Source organism: Balaenoptera ricei, chromosome 6, assembly GCF_028023285.1.
Source record: "Balaenoptera ricei isolate mBalRic1 chromosome 6, mBalRic1.hap2, whole genome shotgun sequence".
Taxonomy (NCBI): Eukaryota; Metazoa; Chordata; class Mammalia; order Artiodactyla; family Balaenopteridae; genus Balaenoptera; species Balaenoptera ricei.
In genome coordinates, this window is record NC_082644.1 from 51,992,055 (window position 1) to 52,008,264 (window position 16,210).

General features: G+C 43.1%; 1 protein-coding gene across 1 annotated transcript; it reads left to right on the forward strand.

Annotated features, from left to right (window-relative positions):
- The first annotated feature begins 221 nt into the window (after positions 1-221).
- Positions 222-6,212, forward strand: LOC132368057 (cyclin-dependent kinase inhibitor 2A-like). Its single transcript, XM_059926667.1, has 3 exons — positions 222-350; positions 3,627-3,933; positions 6,187-6,212. Exons 1-3 carry the CDS (start codon positions 225-227, stop codon positions 6,210-6,212), a joined length of 459 nt encoding a protein of 152 aa, XP_059782650.1. The 5' UTR covers positions 222-224.
- The last annotated feature ends 9,998 nt before the right edge of the window (positions 6,213-16,210 follow it).

Here is a 16,210-nt window from a genome sequence, read left to right on the forward strand (position 1 = left end):
GGAGCAAAAGGCGCCTCCTGGAAGAACGCGCGGAGGGCGCTCTGTGGAGTGGAAAGAGTCCGCGGGAGGAGTCGAGGAGCCGAGTCTGGGGGCCGCTTCCGCGGGCCCCGGAGGAGGAAAGAGGAGGGGCGGGCTGCTCCCGGGCGGCCGGGGCGGGCCGCCTGCACTCCAGGGAGGGGGGAGCGAGGGAGCGAGGGAGCGAGGGGTGAGCGTTGGGGAGCAGCATGGAGACCTCGGCTGACTGGCTGGCCACCGCCGCCGCCCGGGGCCGGGCTGACGAGGTGCGGGCGCTGCTCGAGGCGGGGGCGCCGGCCCACGCGCCGAACCGTTACGGTCGGAGCCCGATTCAGGTAGGTCGGCAGGCTTGCCGCGGGAAGGTGGCGGGGGAGCGGGGGGGTGGCGGGGGGGGGGATGGCGGACGACTTAGAAGGACGAGGTTGGCCAGTGGATCGGAACCAGGTAAGCGATTCTAGGTAAAGGGGAGACTTCCTGGGGAGTTTTCAGACCGAGGTCGGAGTCGGAGACCTCCTTTCACCGACGCCCAGGGGGCTCAGGAAGCCACCGGAGGACTGAAAGGCACATGGGGTTCAGATCTGTAGACTGGTATGAAGATCTAGAGGGGAGAGCCTATTTGTGTTCATATAAACCGAAGTATGTTCTTCATCAGATGCGAAATTGACGAACGTTTGGGGTAAGAGTTTAAAGAAATGGAAGATTTGCTGGACCACTTAACCCCGAACTCACTGAATGGGGAATGGAGCTGATCATCCTCTTTGTTGGGAGTGGGGGGAGGGACTTCAGTGGAAATCTCCTGCTGTGTATGTTGGAATAAAGGTCGATTGAAATTTTTCAGAAGTAACTACACATCGTGTTTATTTTTTTTAACCGAGTAAGGAAAATATATGCTTGTTAGGAAACAGACATATCTGAAGAAAAACGTTAATGTAACCTTGACTGAAATAATGCTGTCAATTTAGTAAACCACTTGGGTTTCCTATCATTTTGGGTATTTTAAACTTACTTGATGTAGGTTAATTTATTTGAGAGTTTTCAATTCCTCATAGTTTAAAAATGTCATTTCTCCCCTCCCCACTCCAGTTTTGTGTGTGTGAGGGTGTGTTGAGTTCGTTTTTCTGTTGTTTTTCGCCTTCACTAACTTCCTAAATCTGAGGCTAAAGACACAATCTTCCTGGCAGTCACTACCCTTGTTTTACGCCCAGTTTCGACAATGATTTTTGATTCTGAAAAACAAAAGTTATATGAAGCAAATGCACATTGCAAAAACTCCAGTCTAACAAGACAAAGGAAAAGTAACTGCACTTGGAACTTAACAGGTTTCACAAATGAATCTTCCTTTCCTGAAACTATGCTACATAGGATAAATTTTACACACTTTTAGATACAGATATAGAAATAAAACTAAAATGCCTGCAAATTTGAGATTATTTGGGATTTGAAATGTGGAGAGATTTGGGGAGAGAAAGGTTGAATGGTTGTAGAAGAGAAGCATTGAGTCCTTTTTAAAAAATGCATGCCTGAGTCATAATTAGATATCTCTAAAATTTTGCCAGCACCTTGCAGACTGGGCGTTCAGCCTTCGAGTTCTAGAAGGTGTTAGATGAGACCTTATTGTTTAAATACAAAAAGAAAGTTGGATAATTAATTTTAAATCATTTTTAAATAAGATAAAAGCATAGACAAAAGGGGGTATGATTTTAGTTTTGAACCCTAACCAAATTTGTGCTTAATAGAAAAATACTTAGTTTATAGAAAAATTTTAATTACTAAATTAAATTTAGGTCATCAAGTTGACTTAGGCACCCTATAAATATTAGTTTGTTTGATTAAGTTTCTTTTTGCTTGGGATTGCTATTATTTAAATATTTAAATGTTATGTTACTTTTCAACCTTTAATACTGTGGCATATAATAAAACATTTAAAACCAGTTTTATGACTAAGATGAAGGACTTTATTTATCCAACCCAACTAATATATTTTCACCTGCATTATATACAGGCATGGAAGTGTACATACATGTACTAGCTCTGGCACTTGCAGTAGAGCTTCCAAAACATTATGACATTATCCTTGGGTGTGGCCCCTTTGTTTTGGAAATTAACCCATAATCTATTAGAAATCTAATAGTGTAAATAAGTAGTTAATAATATTGTGACAGTTTCACCAGTTTTTCTTTTAAAACAATTCTTTCTTCTAATGCACTGCATTAGTTTTTCTTTCTTTTTGTAGCTGTAAGTTGGTTCACTTATATTTTCTCTCTGTCTTTTTGAAAATTAAATCAGTTTCACTTTCTCCAGGACAGGAATCAACAAACGTACTGTAACTTGTTATGATTCCTTGGTTTGGACAGATTCTTTTATGTTTAATACAGAATGTAACTAAAAATAAGTAATTCCTCTTTATAGTCACTATGGTCTTGCTAATATAAGCAAATAATGGTTACCCTAAAAAAAGAATAGTCTACCACCACCACCCACCATGTAACACTCAGATTGTAAGGTTGCTGTGATTGTGAACACCATTTCAAAATTCCTCTTTGGTAATGGCTTTGTATCAAAGATTATTTAGGAGCCAAATGAGATGAGCACCCCCTACTTAGTGAACTCTCAGAGTGTAATCTTGGAAAGTGTCTGAGTTTCCTATTTCTGCTATAACAAATTACCACAAATTTAGTATCAACATAAATTTATTATTTTATGGTTCTGGAAGTCAGAAGTCTAAAATGGATCCACAGGGCTGCACTCCTGTTGGGAGTTCTAAGGAAGAATCCATTTCCTTGTCTTTTCCAACGTCTAGTGACAGTCAACTTTCCTTGGCTCTTGGCCCCTGCATCTTCTCTCTGACCTCTGCTTCCATTCTTATATCTTCTCTCTGACTGTGTCCTTTTTTATAAGGAAACTTGTAATTAAGTTGAGCCCACCCTGACAATACAAGTTAATCTCCCTCAAAATCCTTAATTTAACCACATCTGCAAAGTCCCCTTTGCCATATAAGGTAATATATTCACAGCTTTTGAGTGTTAGGAAGTGGACATCTTTGGGGGGCATTACTTAGTTTACCAGAAGAAGGAATTTTAGGACTGGTTAGACAAACTTTCTCATTTTATTCTTAAAGAAATTGAAGTTTAACGTTCAGGGAAACCAAGGGTAGCTTAAAGTTTTGCAAGAATTAAGTTTTTGTAGGTTTTTTTTTTCTTTTTCCTTTTTGCTTTTAAACAATTACCACGTTCTGGGCTTGGATATACAGCAGTGAACCATACAAAATCTCCGAGCCTTACATAATTTCATATCAAAATGAGGAAGAAAATACAGGAGGTTAGGCTGTAGTGAAAGCCAGTTTGTTCTTCACCCTTTTGCTGTTGTCTGTGACTCTGGCAGTTTTCTGTGCGTGGCTGGAACCCTGCAAAACGTTGGAGAATATAGCAATGTGTACAGGAAAATGGAATCGGTAGGAGAACTGGCTAAGCGAGTTGGTAACTGAAAGAAAGTAGTACCTAGACACCTATGGCTTGTAAGGGCGTCTGCAAGGGCTGGGGGCTCCGCAAGTAGTTTCTTTATTCCTGCCCTTGCCCCCACCCCGGTCCTGACCGCTCTGCTCTCTCCGGCAGGTCATGATGATGGGCAGCGCCCGCGTGGCCGAGCTGCTGCTGCTCCACGGTGCGGACCCCAACTGCGCGGACCCCGCCACCCTCACCCGACCCGTGCACGACGCGGCCCGGGAGGGCTTCCTGGACACGCTGGCGGCGCTGCACCGAGCCGGGGCGCGGCTGGACGTGCGCGACGCCTGGGGCCGCCTGCCCGTGGACCTGGCTGAGGAGCGGGGCCACCGCGACGTCGCCCGCTACCTGCGCGCGGCTGCAGGGGCCACCGAAGGCGGGAGCCACGCCCGCGCAGACTCCGCGGAAGGTCCCGCAGGTGAGGTGGCTGATCCACGAGTTTGAACTCAGCTTCCGCAGCCCAGCGAACTCACTTTTCGGAAGAGAAAGTTGGGCCCAGGAGACTAGGGTATTTGGTCCTACCTCAGCTCACCCTGCCCACCCGTGGGACAACTCGTCTCCCGATCGCGCTGCCTCGTTAGGACTGCAGACGGGAAATAGCCCAAGATGGACTGTCGCACGTTAAAGCCCATCCCATAAACCGTGCCTCCCATCCCCTAAACACTTGAGAACCAGACGGTGGAAAATTGAGCACTCCGGAGGCTAGAGGTCTAGTGGCCCCTCTTCTTGCAAATTAGCTGGCTAGCTGCATCCTTTCAACCTTTCAACGGCCCCCAGTTTCCCCATTAGTTTAACAAGGCCGCTGAACCAACCCTGGAATTTCCAAAGCCAACTGCGCGTGGCATCATCTGGCAGAGATCTATCATTCCCGGCTCTATTGCAAAACTCTACTAAATCTGACCTTCTGCTCTATGCGGTGGAGTTTTTCAGAGCTCCCCCAGTGGGTTCTGAGGGCGACTGGGATGGAGACCTCGCCAACTCTCGCAGTCTGCACACTGGGATTCGCTGCACTCTGAGAAACAGAGACACTCTCTTAAGCTTTTCCCTCTCTTAAGCATTCTGTTATGATGGATATGCGGACCTCCTTGCCTCTTCCTACGACCACGAAGACTTCTTTTCCCTTGGCCCATTTCCCCCACCTCACTCCTACCTGCTTAAAGTACCAACTTTACTCTGACTTTTTTCTGAAGGGGGAATCATTTTATCTACCTATCTATCTACCTACCTACCTACCTATCTATCTATCTATAGCAATATACGAAATTACGCGAAAATTTAAGGTAAACCATGACTTCGAAGAGACTGAAATCTATCGTATTTTGGCTCAGAACTGGGGCACTAGGCTCCCTGTGCCTTAGGGGAGCCTAGGAGGACGGAGTGGAAAGGCTTGCTCTGGACCTTTGGGAGATGTCTTGAGTGCTAGGCCTTGGGTGTGAGAGGCACCCATACCTCCTTTAGCCTGCCACCCTCTCTCCTCCAACTGAAGCTTCCGTATGGAATGCGGCGTAGGACTAGGGGCCAATCACAGGGCTGTTGGGCGGAGCAAGAACTGGGAGGAGCTGAAGAGGAGGAGGATTTAGATGATGGAGTTGGTCCACAGGCAAATGAATAATCAAACCTAAGATATTTAACCCAGGTACACACGATCCCTCCCTCTTTCCCTCCCTCCCTCCCTCCCTTCCTTCCTTCCTATTTTTTTTTAAGTTCCTACTTGCGTGATCAGCCCCGTTCTAGATCAGACACAAAAGTGAATAGGACAAAACAGGAATCCTGCCCTCATAGAGCTTACATTCTGGGAAGTAGATTTTTAAGCAATATAACAGTGTATTTCGAAGAGTGAGTTTGTAAAACCGATGTGGTGGATAAGAATGAAGTGTGAATAGGCGGGGAGACTATCTTAAGAGTGGTCAGAGAACATGAGTCATGAGAAGAGATTAGCCACGGGAGGCAGAGAAACTCGAGTGCAAAAACTTACGTGAAAAAGAACTTGGCAGTTTAAGAGGACCCAAAGGCCAGCTGGAGCGAGTACGCAACGAGAGCAAAGAGGAGGGCAGAGGCCAGATAACGTAGTGGCCCTGTAAGTCCAAAAAAAAGGATGTTAGATCAAAACATGGATTTTGTTCTGGAAACGTTAGGAAACCATTAGCAGGTTTGGAAGACAGGGTCTGGGAAAGAAGATAGGACTGGAATCGAAGGTTCTCACACTGCGGAGCGCCCCTGAGCCTGAGGTGCTCTCTGGTTATGCGAGTTCGCCGAATCGCTGTTACCTGGGGACGTTCGAAGGGCAAGGCGACCCCTTCACCTCCAGTCGCCTGGCATTCTGTGTGGCAAACAACTTGGCACTCGTTATAGACCTGCTTGGTTCTCGCAACCCCGCAGGTTGCGCGGCTGCTCTCTCCCTGCCCTCGTCGAGCGGGTCCCGAACGCGGGAGCGGCCTGGCGAGCCCGGAGAAGTCCAGCGGGTCAAGCGGACGCGCTGCGAGATCGGGGAGGCTCGGGCGTGCGGCGGCGGCTGGGAGGGTCCAGACTCCCTAGCCAGACCCTGTGCTGAGGATGGTGGATGTTAAGAAGAGGTGTCTGCACAGCCCGTGGGGGGCTGCGAGAGAGGAGGGAGGGTCGCACGTCTTTGACTTCTGGTTTCTAATGTCGTTTTTCTTTCTGCCTTCTACAGACAGTCCCGCCCTAAAGAATCATTGAAATTTAGAGACACTTCGACTACGTATTTTGATCTTCAGTCATCGAAGTTTGAATACAAGAACTACCCCCACCATATCTAAGTCTTCCCTGCTTAGTTCCAATTCATCAAATAACGCTTTTTAAAAATTGGAACTGCCTCCCCCTTCCTTCCCTTAAATTTTGCTATAAAATTAAAAAAACAAAAACAAAAAACCGACACTGTTCTTGTCTTTTCATCGGGTTAGAGTTTTCGGGAGCGAGTACTCAGGCTCTGGGAACACATCTAAGCGGGCACTTCCTCTTTCGAGCCTCGCACCCGCCAGGCGCTGAGGTTATTACAGCCATTTTGTGAACTAGGAAAACGAAGCTTAAATGGATTACGTGAAGCTTCTTGTGTCAAACTGCCCGCAAGGGGCGGAGCCCAGGCGCAAAAAAGTTTAAAACAAATAGGGTTCTTTCCGTTCACTCAGTCAACATTTATTGAGCACCTATTATGGCACCTTACCAGGGGTATAGTTGTGTGTGGGGGGGGGGCGGGGGGAACAGATGTCCCTGGACAGGGCCAGGGACATCAACTAATAAGCACACAACACATAACTAGAAATTTTAAGGCCTATTTCATTGAATCGCAGATATAGCATTGTTTCCGAGACTCACCATTGTTTCACATACCTCTTAGAAAGAAAAACGCTGCAGGTAAGAGTGCATACCATAGAGTAATAAGACACATTCGGATTTCAGATAATGAAATGTCAAAAGCTGGGACTTTAGATCGATGAAAAGGGGTAAAAAGTGATAAATGGAAACTCCAGGGAGATCTCAGATTGAGACTTCCCTTACTTACCTGGCTCCAGAATCCGAGCCCCGTAAGTAAGGTTTTTGGGTATTTTGCACAAAGCGTCACAGTCAATAGTAGGTGGCGGAGCCTGCAGAACGTGACCCACAACCAAGCGCAGAGTTCTGCATCCCGCTGGGGCCTGCGTGAGCTGGCCCTCCAGGCCGGCCCAGCGCTCCGGGATTCGCCAGTGGCGGGCTGTGAGGTTGTGGCTGTGACCGCCACCCAAGCCAAAAGCAGCTCCGCGCTTCTTTGCCAGAGCAGGGATGTTGCAGGAACGTAGCTCCAACTTCAGCTGGGGCTGCCTCAGTCTCCGTTGCTTATTGAGGTGAAATTCACATAAGATTAACAATTTTAAAGGGTATAATTCAGTGGCATTAGTACACTCACAATGTTGTGCAACCATCGCCGTTTATCTAGTTCCAACATTTTCATCATCCCCAAAGGCGACCCCATACCCATTAAGCATATTCATTAGATCCTCCCTGTTCCCAGACCCTGGCAACCACTAATCTATTGTCTCTATGGATTTACCTATTCTGGACACTTGATGGTAAGTGGAATCATACAATATGTTGCCTTTTGTGTCTGTCTTCTTTCACTTAGCATACTTTTTTTTGAGGCTTATCCATGTTGTAGCATGTAGCACTCCTTCTTATGGCCGAATAATATTCCATTGTTTATCTTGTCATCTGGTAATGAACGTTTGGGCTGTTTCCACCTTTTGGCTTGTGTGAATAGTGCTGTGAACTTTTGTATACCAGTATTTTTTTGAATAGTTTTCAATTTCAGGGGTATATACCTAGGAGTTGAATTGCTAGGTCATATAATAATATGTTTAACTTTTTGTGGAACTGCCAAACTGTTTTCCACAGCAGCTGCACTATTAAACATTCCTACCAGCAATGTACAAGAATTGCAATATCTCCACATCCTCAATAACACTTATTATTTTCCGGGTTTTTTTTAAATTTATTTATTTATTTTATTATTTATTTTTGGCTGTGTTGGGTCTTCGTTTCTGTGCGAGGGCTTTCTCTAGTTGCGGCAAGTGGGGGCCACTCTTCATTGCGGTGCGCGGGCCTCTCACTGTCGCGGCCTCTCTTGTTGCAGGGCACAGGCTCCAGACGCGCAGGCTCAGCAGTTGTGGCTCACGGGCCCAGTTGCTCCGCGGCATGTGGGATCTTCCCAGACCAGGGCTTGAACCCGTGTCCCCTGCATTGGCAGGCAGATTCTCAACCACTGCGCCACCAGGGAAGCCCCCGTTGTTCTTTTGTTTTTTTTGGTTTTTTTAAGAAGCCATCCTAGTGGGTATGAAGTGGTAACTCATTGTGGGTTTAATTTACATTTCCTTAATGACTACAGATGTTGAGTATCTTTTCATGTGTTTATTGGTCATTTGTATATTTTCTTAGGAGAAATGTCTCTCCAAGTCCTTTGCCCGTTTTAAAACTGGGTTGCTTTTCTTTTTGCTGTTAAGTTGCATGAAATCTTTGTATATTATAGATACTAGATCGTTATCAAATATATGATTTATAAATATTTTCTTTCATTCTATCTGCTGTCATTTCACTTCACTGATAGTGTCTTTAAAAAAAATATATATATATATATATATTTATTTATTTATTTATTTAGTCGTGCCAGGTCTTAATTGCTGCAGGGGGGCTTCTTAGTTGTAGCAGTCCCCTTAGTTGCAGCAGGCAGGCTCCTTACTTGCGGCACATGGGCTCCTTAGTTGTGTCATGCAAACTCTTAGTTGAGGCATGCATGTGGGATCTAGTTCCCTGACCAGTGATCAAACCCAGGCCCCCGGCATTGGGAGCACGGAGTCTTATCCACTACACCACCAGGGAAGTCCCGAGAGTGTCCTTTTACGCACAAAAGATTTTAGTTTTGAAGAAGTCTAATTAACTTTGGTTTTTTTGTTTGTTGCTTATGCTTTTGGTGTCATATCCAAGACTCCATTACCAAATCCAAGGTCATAAAGATTTACCTCTATGTTTTCTTTTTTTTAACTTTGTACTTTATATTGGAGTAGAGTTGATTAACAATGTTGTGTTAGTTTCAGGTGTATAGCAAAGTGATTCAGTTATACATATACATGTATCTATTCTTTTTCAAATTCTTTTCCTGTTTAGGTTGTTACATAATATTGAGCAGAGTTCCCTTTACTATACAGTAGGTCCTTGTTGAAGATTTACCTCTATGTTTTCTTCCATGACTTTTAGAGTTTTATAGCTCACACTTAAGTCTTTGATGCATTTTGATGTATTCTTTTGCATATGGTGTAAGGTAGGGTTGTACCTTCCCTTGCAAGTGGACCTCCAGTTGTCCTATCACCATTTGTTAATGAGACTGTTCTTTGTCAATTGAATGGTTTGGGATTCTTGTCAAAAATCAATTGAGTATAGATGTATTGGTTTATTTCTGGATTCTCAATCGTATTCCACTGAGATATATGTGTATTTTTAATGTCTGTTCCACACTGCTTTGATTACTGTAGCTTTGCAGTATGTTTTGAAATTGGGAAGTGTATTCCATTTCTGTTCTTCTTTTCAAAATAATGTTGACCTGTTTCAAGTTTGTATCTGGGTTCCCTTGCAATTCCATGTAAGTTTCAGGATCAGCTTTTTCATTTGTACCAAAGAAAAGGCCATTGGGATTTTCATTAGGATTGCACTGGATATGTAGATTACTTTAGGTACTTTTGCCATCTTGACACTATTAAGTCTTCTAATTCATGAACACAGGATGTCTTTCCATTCATTTAGGTCTTCTTTAATTCAACAATGTTTTGTAGTTTTCAGTGTACAAGTATTGCACCTATTTGGTTAAATTTATTTCTAAGTATTTTACTCTTTTTGATGCTACTGAAAATTGAATTTCCTCAGATTCCTATCTGGATTGTTCATTGCTAGTGTTTAGAAATACAACTAATTTTCATGTGTTGATCTTTTATCCTGCAGTTTCACTGAATTTGTTTATTAGCCCTAATAGTTTTTTGTGGATTCTTTATGATTTCCTATATAAGATCATGTCATCTGCAAAGAGGGGTGGTTTTACTTGGTTCTTTCTAATTTGGATGCCTCTTGTTTCTTTTTTTTTCTTAATATTTATTTATTTATTTATTTAGGCTGCACCAGGTCCCAGTTGTGGCACGTGGGCTCCTTAGTTGTGGCATGTGGACTTCTTAGTTGTGGCATGTGGGATCTAGTTCCCTGACCAGGGATCAAACCCGGGCCCCCTGCATTGGGAGTGCAGAGTCTTACTCACTGGACCGCCAGGGTGCCTCTTATTTCTTTTTTCTTGCCTTATTGCTCAAGTTAGACTTTCAGGACAATGCTGCTTACACAATTTTGAATAGAAGAAGCAAAAGCAGGCATTCTTTTTGTTGTTGTTGTTCCTGATCTTAGGGGGAAATCTTTCAGTCTTTCACTATTGATGTTAGTTGTAGTTTTTTTTTTTTTTTTTCCATAAATGCCCTTAATCAGATTGAGGGAGTTCTCTTTATTCCCAGTTTGTTGAATGTTTTTATCATGAAAAAGTGTTGGATTTTGTCAAATTATTCTTCTGCATCAGTTGAGATGATCACGTTTTTCCTTCATTCTATTGATATTGTATATTACTTTGATTGATTTTTATATGTTGAAGCCCTCTTGAGGTAAATATCATTTAGTCATGGTGTGTAATTCTTTTAACATTTTGCTGGATTCGGTTTGCAAGGATTTTATTGAGGATTTTTTGCATCTATATTCATAAGGGATATTGGTCTGAAAATTTCTTTTCTTGTGATGTCTCTGGTTTTGGCATCAGGTGATGTTAGCCCCATCAAATAAGTTAAGAAGTGTTCAGTGCTCTTCTATTCTTAGAAGAGTTTGAAAAGGATTAGTGGTAATTGTTCCTTAAAAGTTTGATGCAGTTCAGTAGTGAAGCCATCTTATCTGGTCCTGGACTTTTCTTTGTCAGAAGGGTTTTTGTTTGTTTGTTTTGTTTTTTAAACTACTGATTCAATCTCTTGTTATAAGCCTGTTCAGATTTCCTTTTTTTTTTTTTTCTTGAATCAGTTTTGGTGGTCTGTGTGTTTCTAGGAATTTGCCCATTTTATCTAGGTTACCTAACTTGTTAGTGTACACTGTTCAGAGTTTTCTCTCATAATCCTTTTTATTCCCTTAAATTCGCTAGTAATGTCCCCATTATGTTGTGTTTAAGTCATCTTTTTCTTGATTGAGGATTCACTTGGATGCTACAAACGTTCAGCTATTTCCCAGAATTCCCACAAAGTCAATTCTGACACTTATCTTTTTGGGGTTTCTGTGTAGGGACGGGCCCGTGCAGCTTCCCATTCTGCCATTTCCATTGACGTCCCTTCTAATTTTTGTTTTGTTTTGCTTTCGAGCAGAATGGCAAAATGCCTCTGATGTGCCAAGTTCCTTCCTCCATACATCCTCTGTGACTGGGACGCAAGTCTTCCATGCCCCGCCTTCCCACTCTCTGGGTTACCTGTCCCCCACCACTTCTCTGAAGCCCCCTCTAACTCTGTCAGCTACTCCCCTCCAAATTTTCTCCACCGCCCCCCTTTCTCTTTTTTGCACTGTTAAGAGCTGGCCCTTCTTTCCTTAACTTTCTTGCACGCACGCACGCACACCCTGCTTTTCTCCTTTGGAGATTCCTCACACGTAGTAATTCCCCAGCCGCTTGCCAGCAGTCTGGAGCGCCTCAGGGGCAGCACGGACGCTCACTTGTAAGCCCCAAGGGCCTCAGGCCAACCAGAGCTCCTCCCGAACCTGCGCTCGCAGAGCAGAGCGTGCACGTGCGCGTCTCCCGAGCACGCAAAGCGCCGGCCCGGCCGGCTGCTTGCGCCGCCGGAGCGACGTGGAAGTGAAACGCGCGGGGTTGGGCCGGGGCCACCCGAGAGCGGGCCGAGAAACTCGGCGGCTTTCTCTGGTTTAAAAAACAAACAAAGAAAAGAGAGAGCGAGGAGCGTGAGAGAAAGGGAGCGAGAAAGAGGAAAGAGGGAGCGGTTCTAAGCTAGACGGCTGGGGCCCTGAGGCCGGAGAGGAGGCTGCGGGACCGCAGCTCGGCTCGGAGGCCGGAGGCCGGGGCTTTCCCGTAATAACGGACGAAACTTCGGAGCCAATCAGCCGTGGAGGAAAGAAAAAAAGGTACTGCCGGACTGAGGCATTTTTCTAGCTTCAGTGGGGAGCGCGCCGGGTGCAGCGACCTGGGAGCCCGAGGCCCCAGAGAGTAGCCCGGGATTTGGCCGCGTCTCCCAGGTGCCCGCGTAGGCCGGGCGGCCGGCGGGAAAGGAAGCACCTCCTCCCAGAACTCACGTACCGGATTGAAGCAATAACGTTCGCGCAATAAGCAAACATACCTATTTTAAAGTGAATATTATTATTCCATTTTTTTCCTATTTGAACTTTTCTTTGAGTGAACTGTCTTACAATAATTTAGTCTGTTTTCTGAAATCTCAATTGTCTTTTCCTTTAAATAGCTGAGTAAATCATCGGGTGTTGCCCCAGTTCTGTCTGTAGACGGCTTGCTCTTAGAGAATTGTTTCTCTTGAGGGATCGCAGCCAAGGAGCAAGTCTGCATTTACATTTTCTGCCTATGGACTGCTACCTGAAATTATTTATCTCCTCTGTTTATTAATATCTTTAAGGTATTTATGAGCAAACAGAATAATCATTCCCTAACCTCTGTCTCCATTCAGGTGGATAATGGAGCTCCCCCCGACCCTGTTTGCACTCCAGTTTACTAGGAAAAGATATGTGAGAGCTGAGGGGGAAGAATGTGAGGAGTTCTTTCTCCGTAAGTAATCTTATTCATTAATTGACTCAAGAGATAATTATTGAGCACATCTTGTATGCCAGGCACTGTGCCAGGCAGTAGGACTACAGGACTCACCATCTCTAAGGAAAGATAAAAACAAAACAGAAAGTACTGGTATTGTTCATGAATCTACCAATGTTCTCTTCTAGTTACCTTCTGAGAAAATCTTTCCCCTCATACAAAGACAAATTTCTTAATGGACTGGAATCACATCTATTTTCCAACCAAGCCAAATAGCTTTGATTTGGTAAAGATTGCCAGAAAGATTTTTGTGATGAATAAGAGAACAAATCAACATGTTATCTCTACCCAGAAGAAGCTAGTGATAGTATTTTTTCTTTTTTCTTTTTTTTTTTAAATATAAATTTATTTTATTTATTTTTGGCTGCGTTGGGTCTTCGTTGCTGTGCGCGGGCTTTCTTTAGTTGCAGTGAGCGGGGGCTACTCTTCATCACAGTGCGCGGGCCTCTCACTATCGTGGTCTCTCTTGTTGCGGAGCACAGGCTCCAGACGTGCAGGCTCAGTAGTTGTGGCGCACAGGCTTAGTTGCTCCGTGGCATGTGGGATCTTCCCGGACCAGGGCTCGAACCCGTGTCCCCTGCATTGGCAGGTAGATTCTTAACCACTGCGCCACCAGGGAAGCCCAGTATTTTTTCCTAATTGGAGGAGAGAGAGAAATAGTGCTCCCCTCACTATAAATCATATAATGAAATGATTTTTGTTGTTGTTGATAATAACTCAGGTGAGAAAACTGTTGTCACAGATGAAATTTGAAGTTAGCAATCCAGGAAGTACATCTCAGGATCCTTTTACCTGCTAACCTCTAAGTCACTATTAGTTGCTATATAATTTTAAAGCTATTTTAACATGTAAAAAGTTTTTTTTATCAGTTGCCATATTTTCAAGCTTTGTATAGGAATAGTAAGAAAAAATAGATTTGGCCTTAGAAATCAAGGAGTCTATCTTTGTAGTTGGGGAACTGGGGAAACTAGTTTGCACAAAGCTAAATAGTAATGAAATAAAGTGTTTTCCTAAGGAAAACACTTGAGGTGAGATTGATGAAAGGGGGGGAAGAAAGAAATGGGGACAGTGTGTTTATTTTTTGCCAGGAAAAGTACCTCAAGTAAATAGTTCTCAGGAGGAGGCAGTAGCTACACCACAGAACCAAAGGTGGAAATTTCTGGAAAGTGCCCTCAGAAAGTGACCTAGGATTGTGAGGGGTCGATCAGCTTGAAAGGAGTGATATCTTTTAAATAGAAGAGCAGAATTAATAATTTCCATGCCCAGTCCTACATGAAGTAGATCAATCACGTATAAAGTAAAAGAGAGGGGAATAGTTTTCACAGTTTCAGTTGAAAAGTAGTACAGTTGCAGGAAATGGGGGGTTGATGGAACTGCAACTTGCCCCTGGGCAAGGTTGAAGAAACTACCTTTGGGTGCCAAATGCAAATGAAATAGATTTTTTCTTTTCTTTTTTCTGTCTTTTCCCTCTTGTATAAGAAAATGTTACCAAGTGTTGGACGTGGGGTACGAATAAACATTGCTTGGGGAGAGTGAAATTATATAACATCTACAGAGGAAAATTATCAATATCCATGAAAAATTTTAAGGGACATCTATTTTATTCAGCAATTGCTCCTCTAGAAATTATTCTGCAGATACATTTGCACATGTGCAAAATGGCCCGTGTATAACAATAGCCACTGTAGCTTTGTAATAACAAGATATGAGACAATTTCAGTGGCCATAAATGAGGAGGGATTAATTAAATTATGAGGCTTCTCTAAAATTAATCATGTACAGCTATGGTCCAGAATGTAGCAGATCTAGCAAATATGTAATGATTTCCAAGATACATTGTTGAGTGAAATAAGAGAGGTACCGGACAATGTATGTAAAATGCTTCAAATTAAACTTTAGAAATATTTGTATGTGTGCTTGTATGTACGTAGAATATTTCTGGAAAGACACACAAAAAGTTGTTGACTATTGTCTCAAGGGAGGGAAGTAGATGTACTGAATACAATTTACTGCCAGTTTTAAAAACAAGTGTATGAACTATCTAATACAAGTAAAACAAATAACTAATAAAGCAAGTCAAGTACTGGTAGAAGGAAGTTGTTTCTTGAACTGACCACATTCTGTTTTGTAAGAATTCTGCAACTGTCAAAATTGCATTTACAGGAAGAGAAAAAAGAAAACTCCAGGGTAAGTCATTCAGTTAGTCCCTTATCTAAGCCTTAGTTTCCTCATTTGTAAAATGGGTATGAGGGTGACTACTTTGCAGGCTTGTTGTCTGTATTAAACATAAAGAATATAAATTATTATACATGCTAGCATGTGCATGCGCGCGCACACACACACACACACACACACACACACACACACACACACACTTCTGGCTCAGGCTTCCAGTTTCCCCAAAGCAGTTCCCAAAGGAAGACCAAGCGGGGCTTGAAGCAGGAAGAATTTAGGTACAACCAGGGCATTTTCTCACCAGCACAGGATTTAGCATTAGCAGTAAGTCCCATCCCTTTGGATTTCATTCACTAAACAAACATTACCTATCAAGTACTGTGCTGGCTGCTTGGATACAGTGATGAGCAAGACAAAACTGTGCCTTAAAAAATATTATGCAGTTTATACATGAATGTGTCTGCATTCAAATGATGTAAAACAAAATTAATGTTCCCCTTTGCTGCTGCTGTTTTCCCCAGAGGTAATTGCTGATATCCTCATAAAGTTGGGGGAAATACTTTATGACTTTGTTTGGTGCATGTTGTTTCCCCCCTTACAATAGCATCACACAATACACACTGTTCTATAACTGTCTAGAATATCAATATGTCTTGGAGATTTTTGCAAAGAATCAGAAAGATTCTCCCTCATTCTTTTAAACTGCTGTAGGTAGCCTATTGTATGGATAAATGTACGATTTAGTTAATCATTCCCCTAATGATGGACACTTAAGTCATTTTCTATTTTTCACTAGTATAAAATGGGCTATTAATGTTTGGTTATATATGTTACAAATGTTCTCTGCCGGCTTGTTGCTTGTATTATTACTTTATATATGGTATTATTTAGCCTACAGAATTTTAAAACTTTGATGGAAGCAAATGTATCAGTTTTTTAAAAAGATGTCTTAACAACTTTGTTGTCTTAAGGCCTTTTACACACCCAAGATTATGAACACATTCTCCTACATTTTCTGTTAATGTTTGACATTGACATATTTTGTTCACCTGGACTTTCACTGTGTGTGAAGTTGTGGTAGGCAGTATAATGCCCTTATCCCCAAGATGTCCATGTCCTAATTCCTGGAAACTGTGACTATATTAAATTCAAA

Coding starts and splice junctions, on each gene's coding strand:
- LOC132368057 (XM_059926667.1), top strand. CDS start 225: ATGGAGACCTCGGCTGACTGGCTGGCCACCGCCGCCGCCCGGGGCCGG. Junction 351..3,626: donor ACGGTCGGAGCCCGATTCAG/GTAGGTCGGCAG, acceptor TCTCTCCGGCAG/GTCATGATGATGGGCAGCGC. Junction 3,934..6,186: donor CTCCGCGGAAGGTCCCGCAG/GTGAGGTGGCTG, acceptor TGCCTTCTACAG/ACAGTCCCGCCCTAAAGAAT.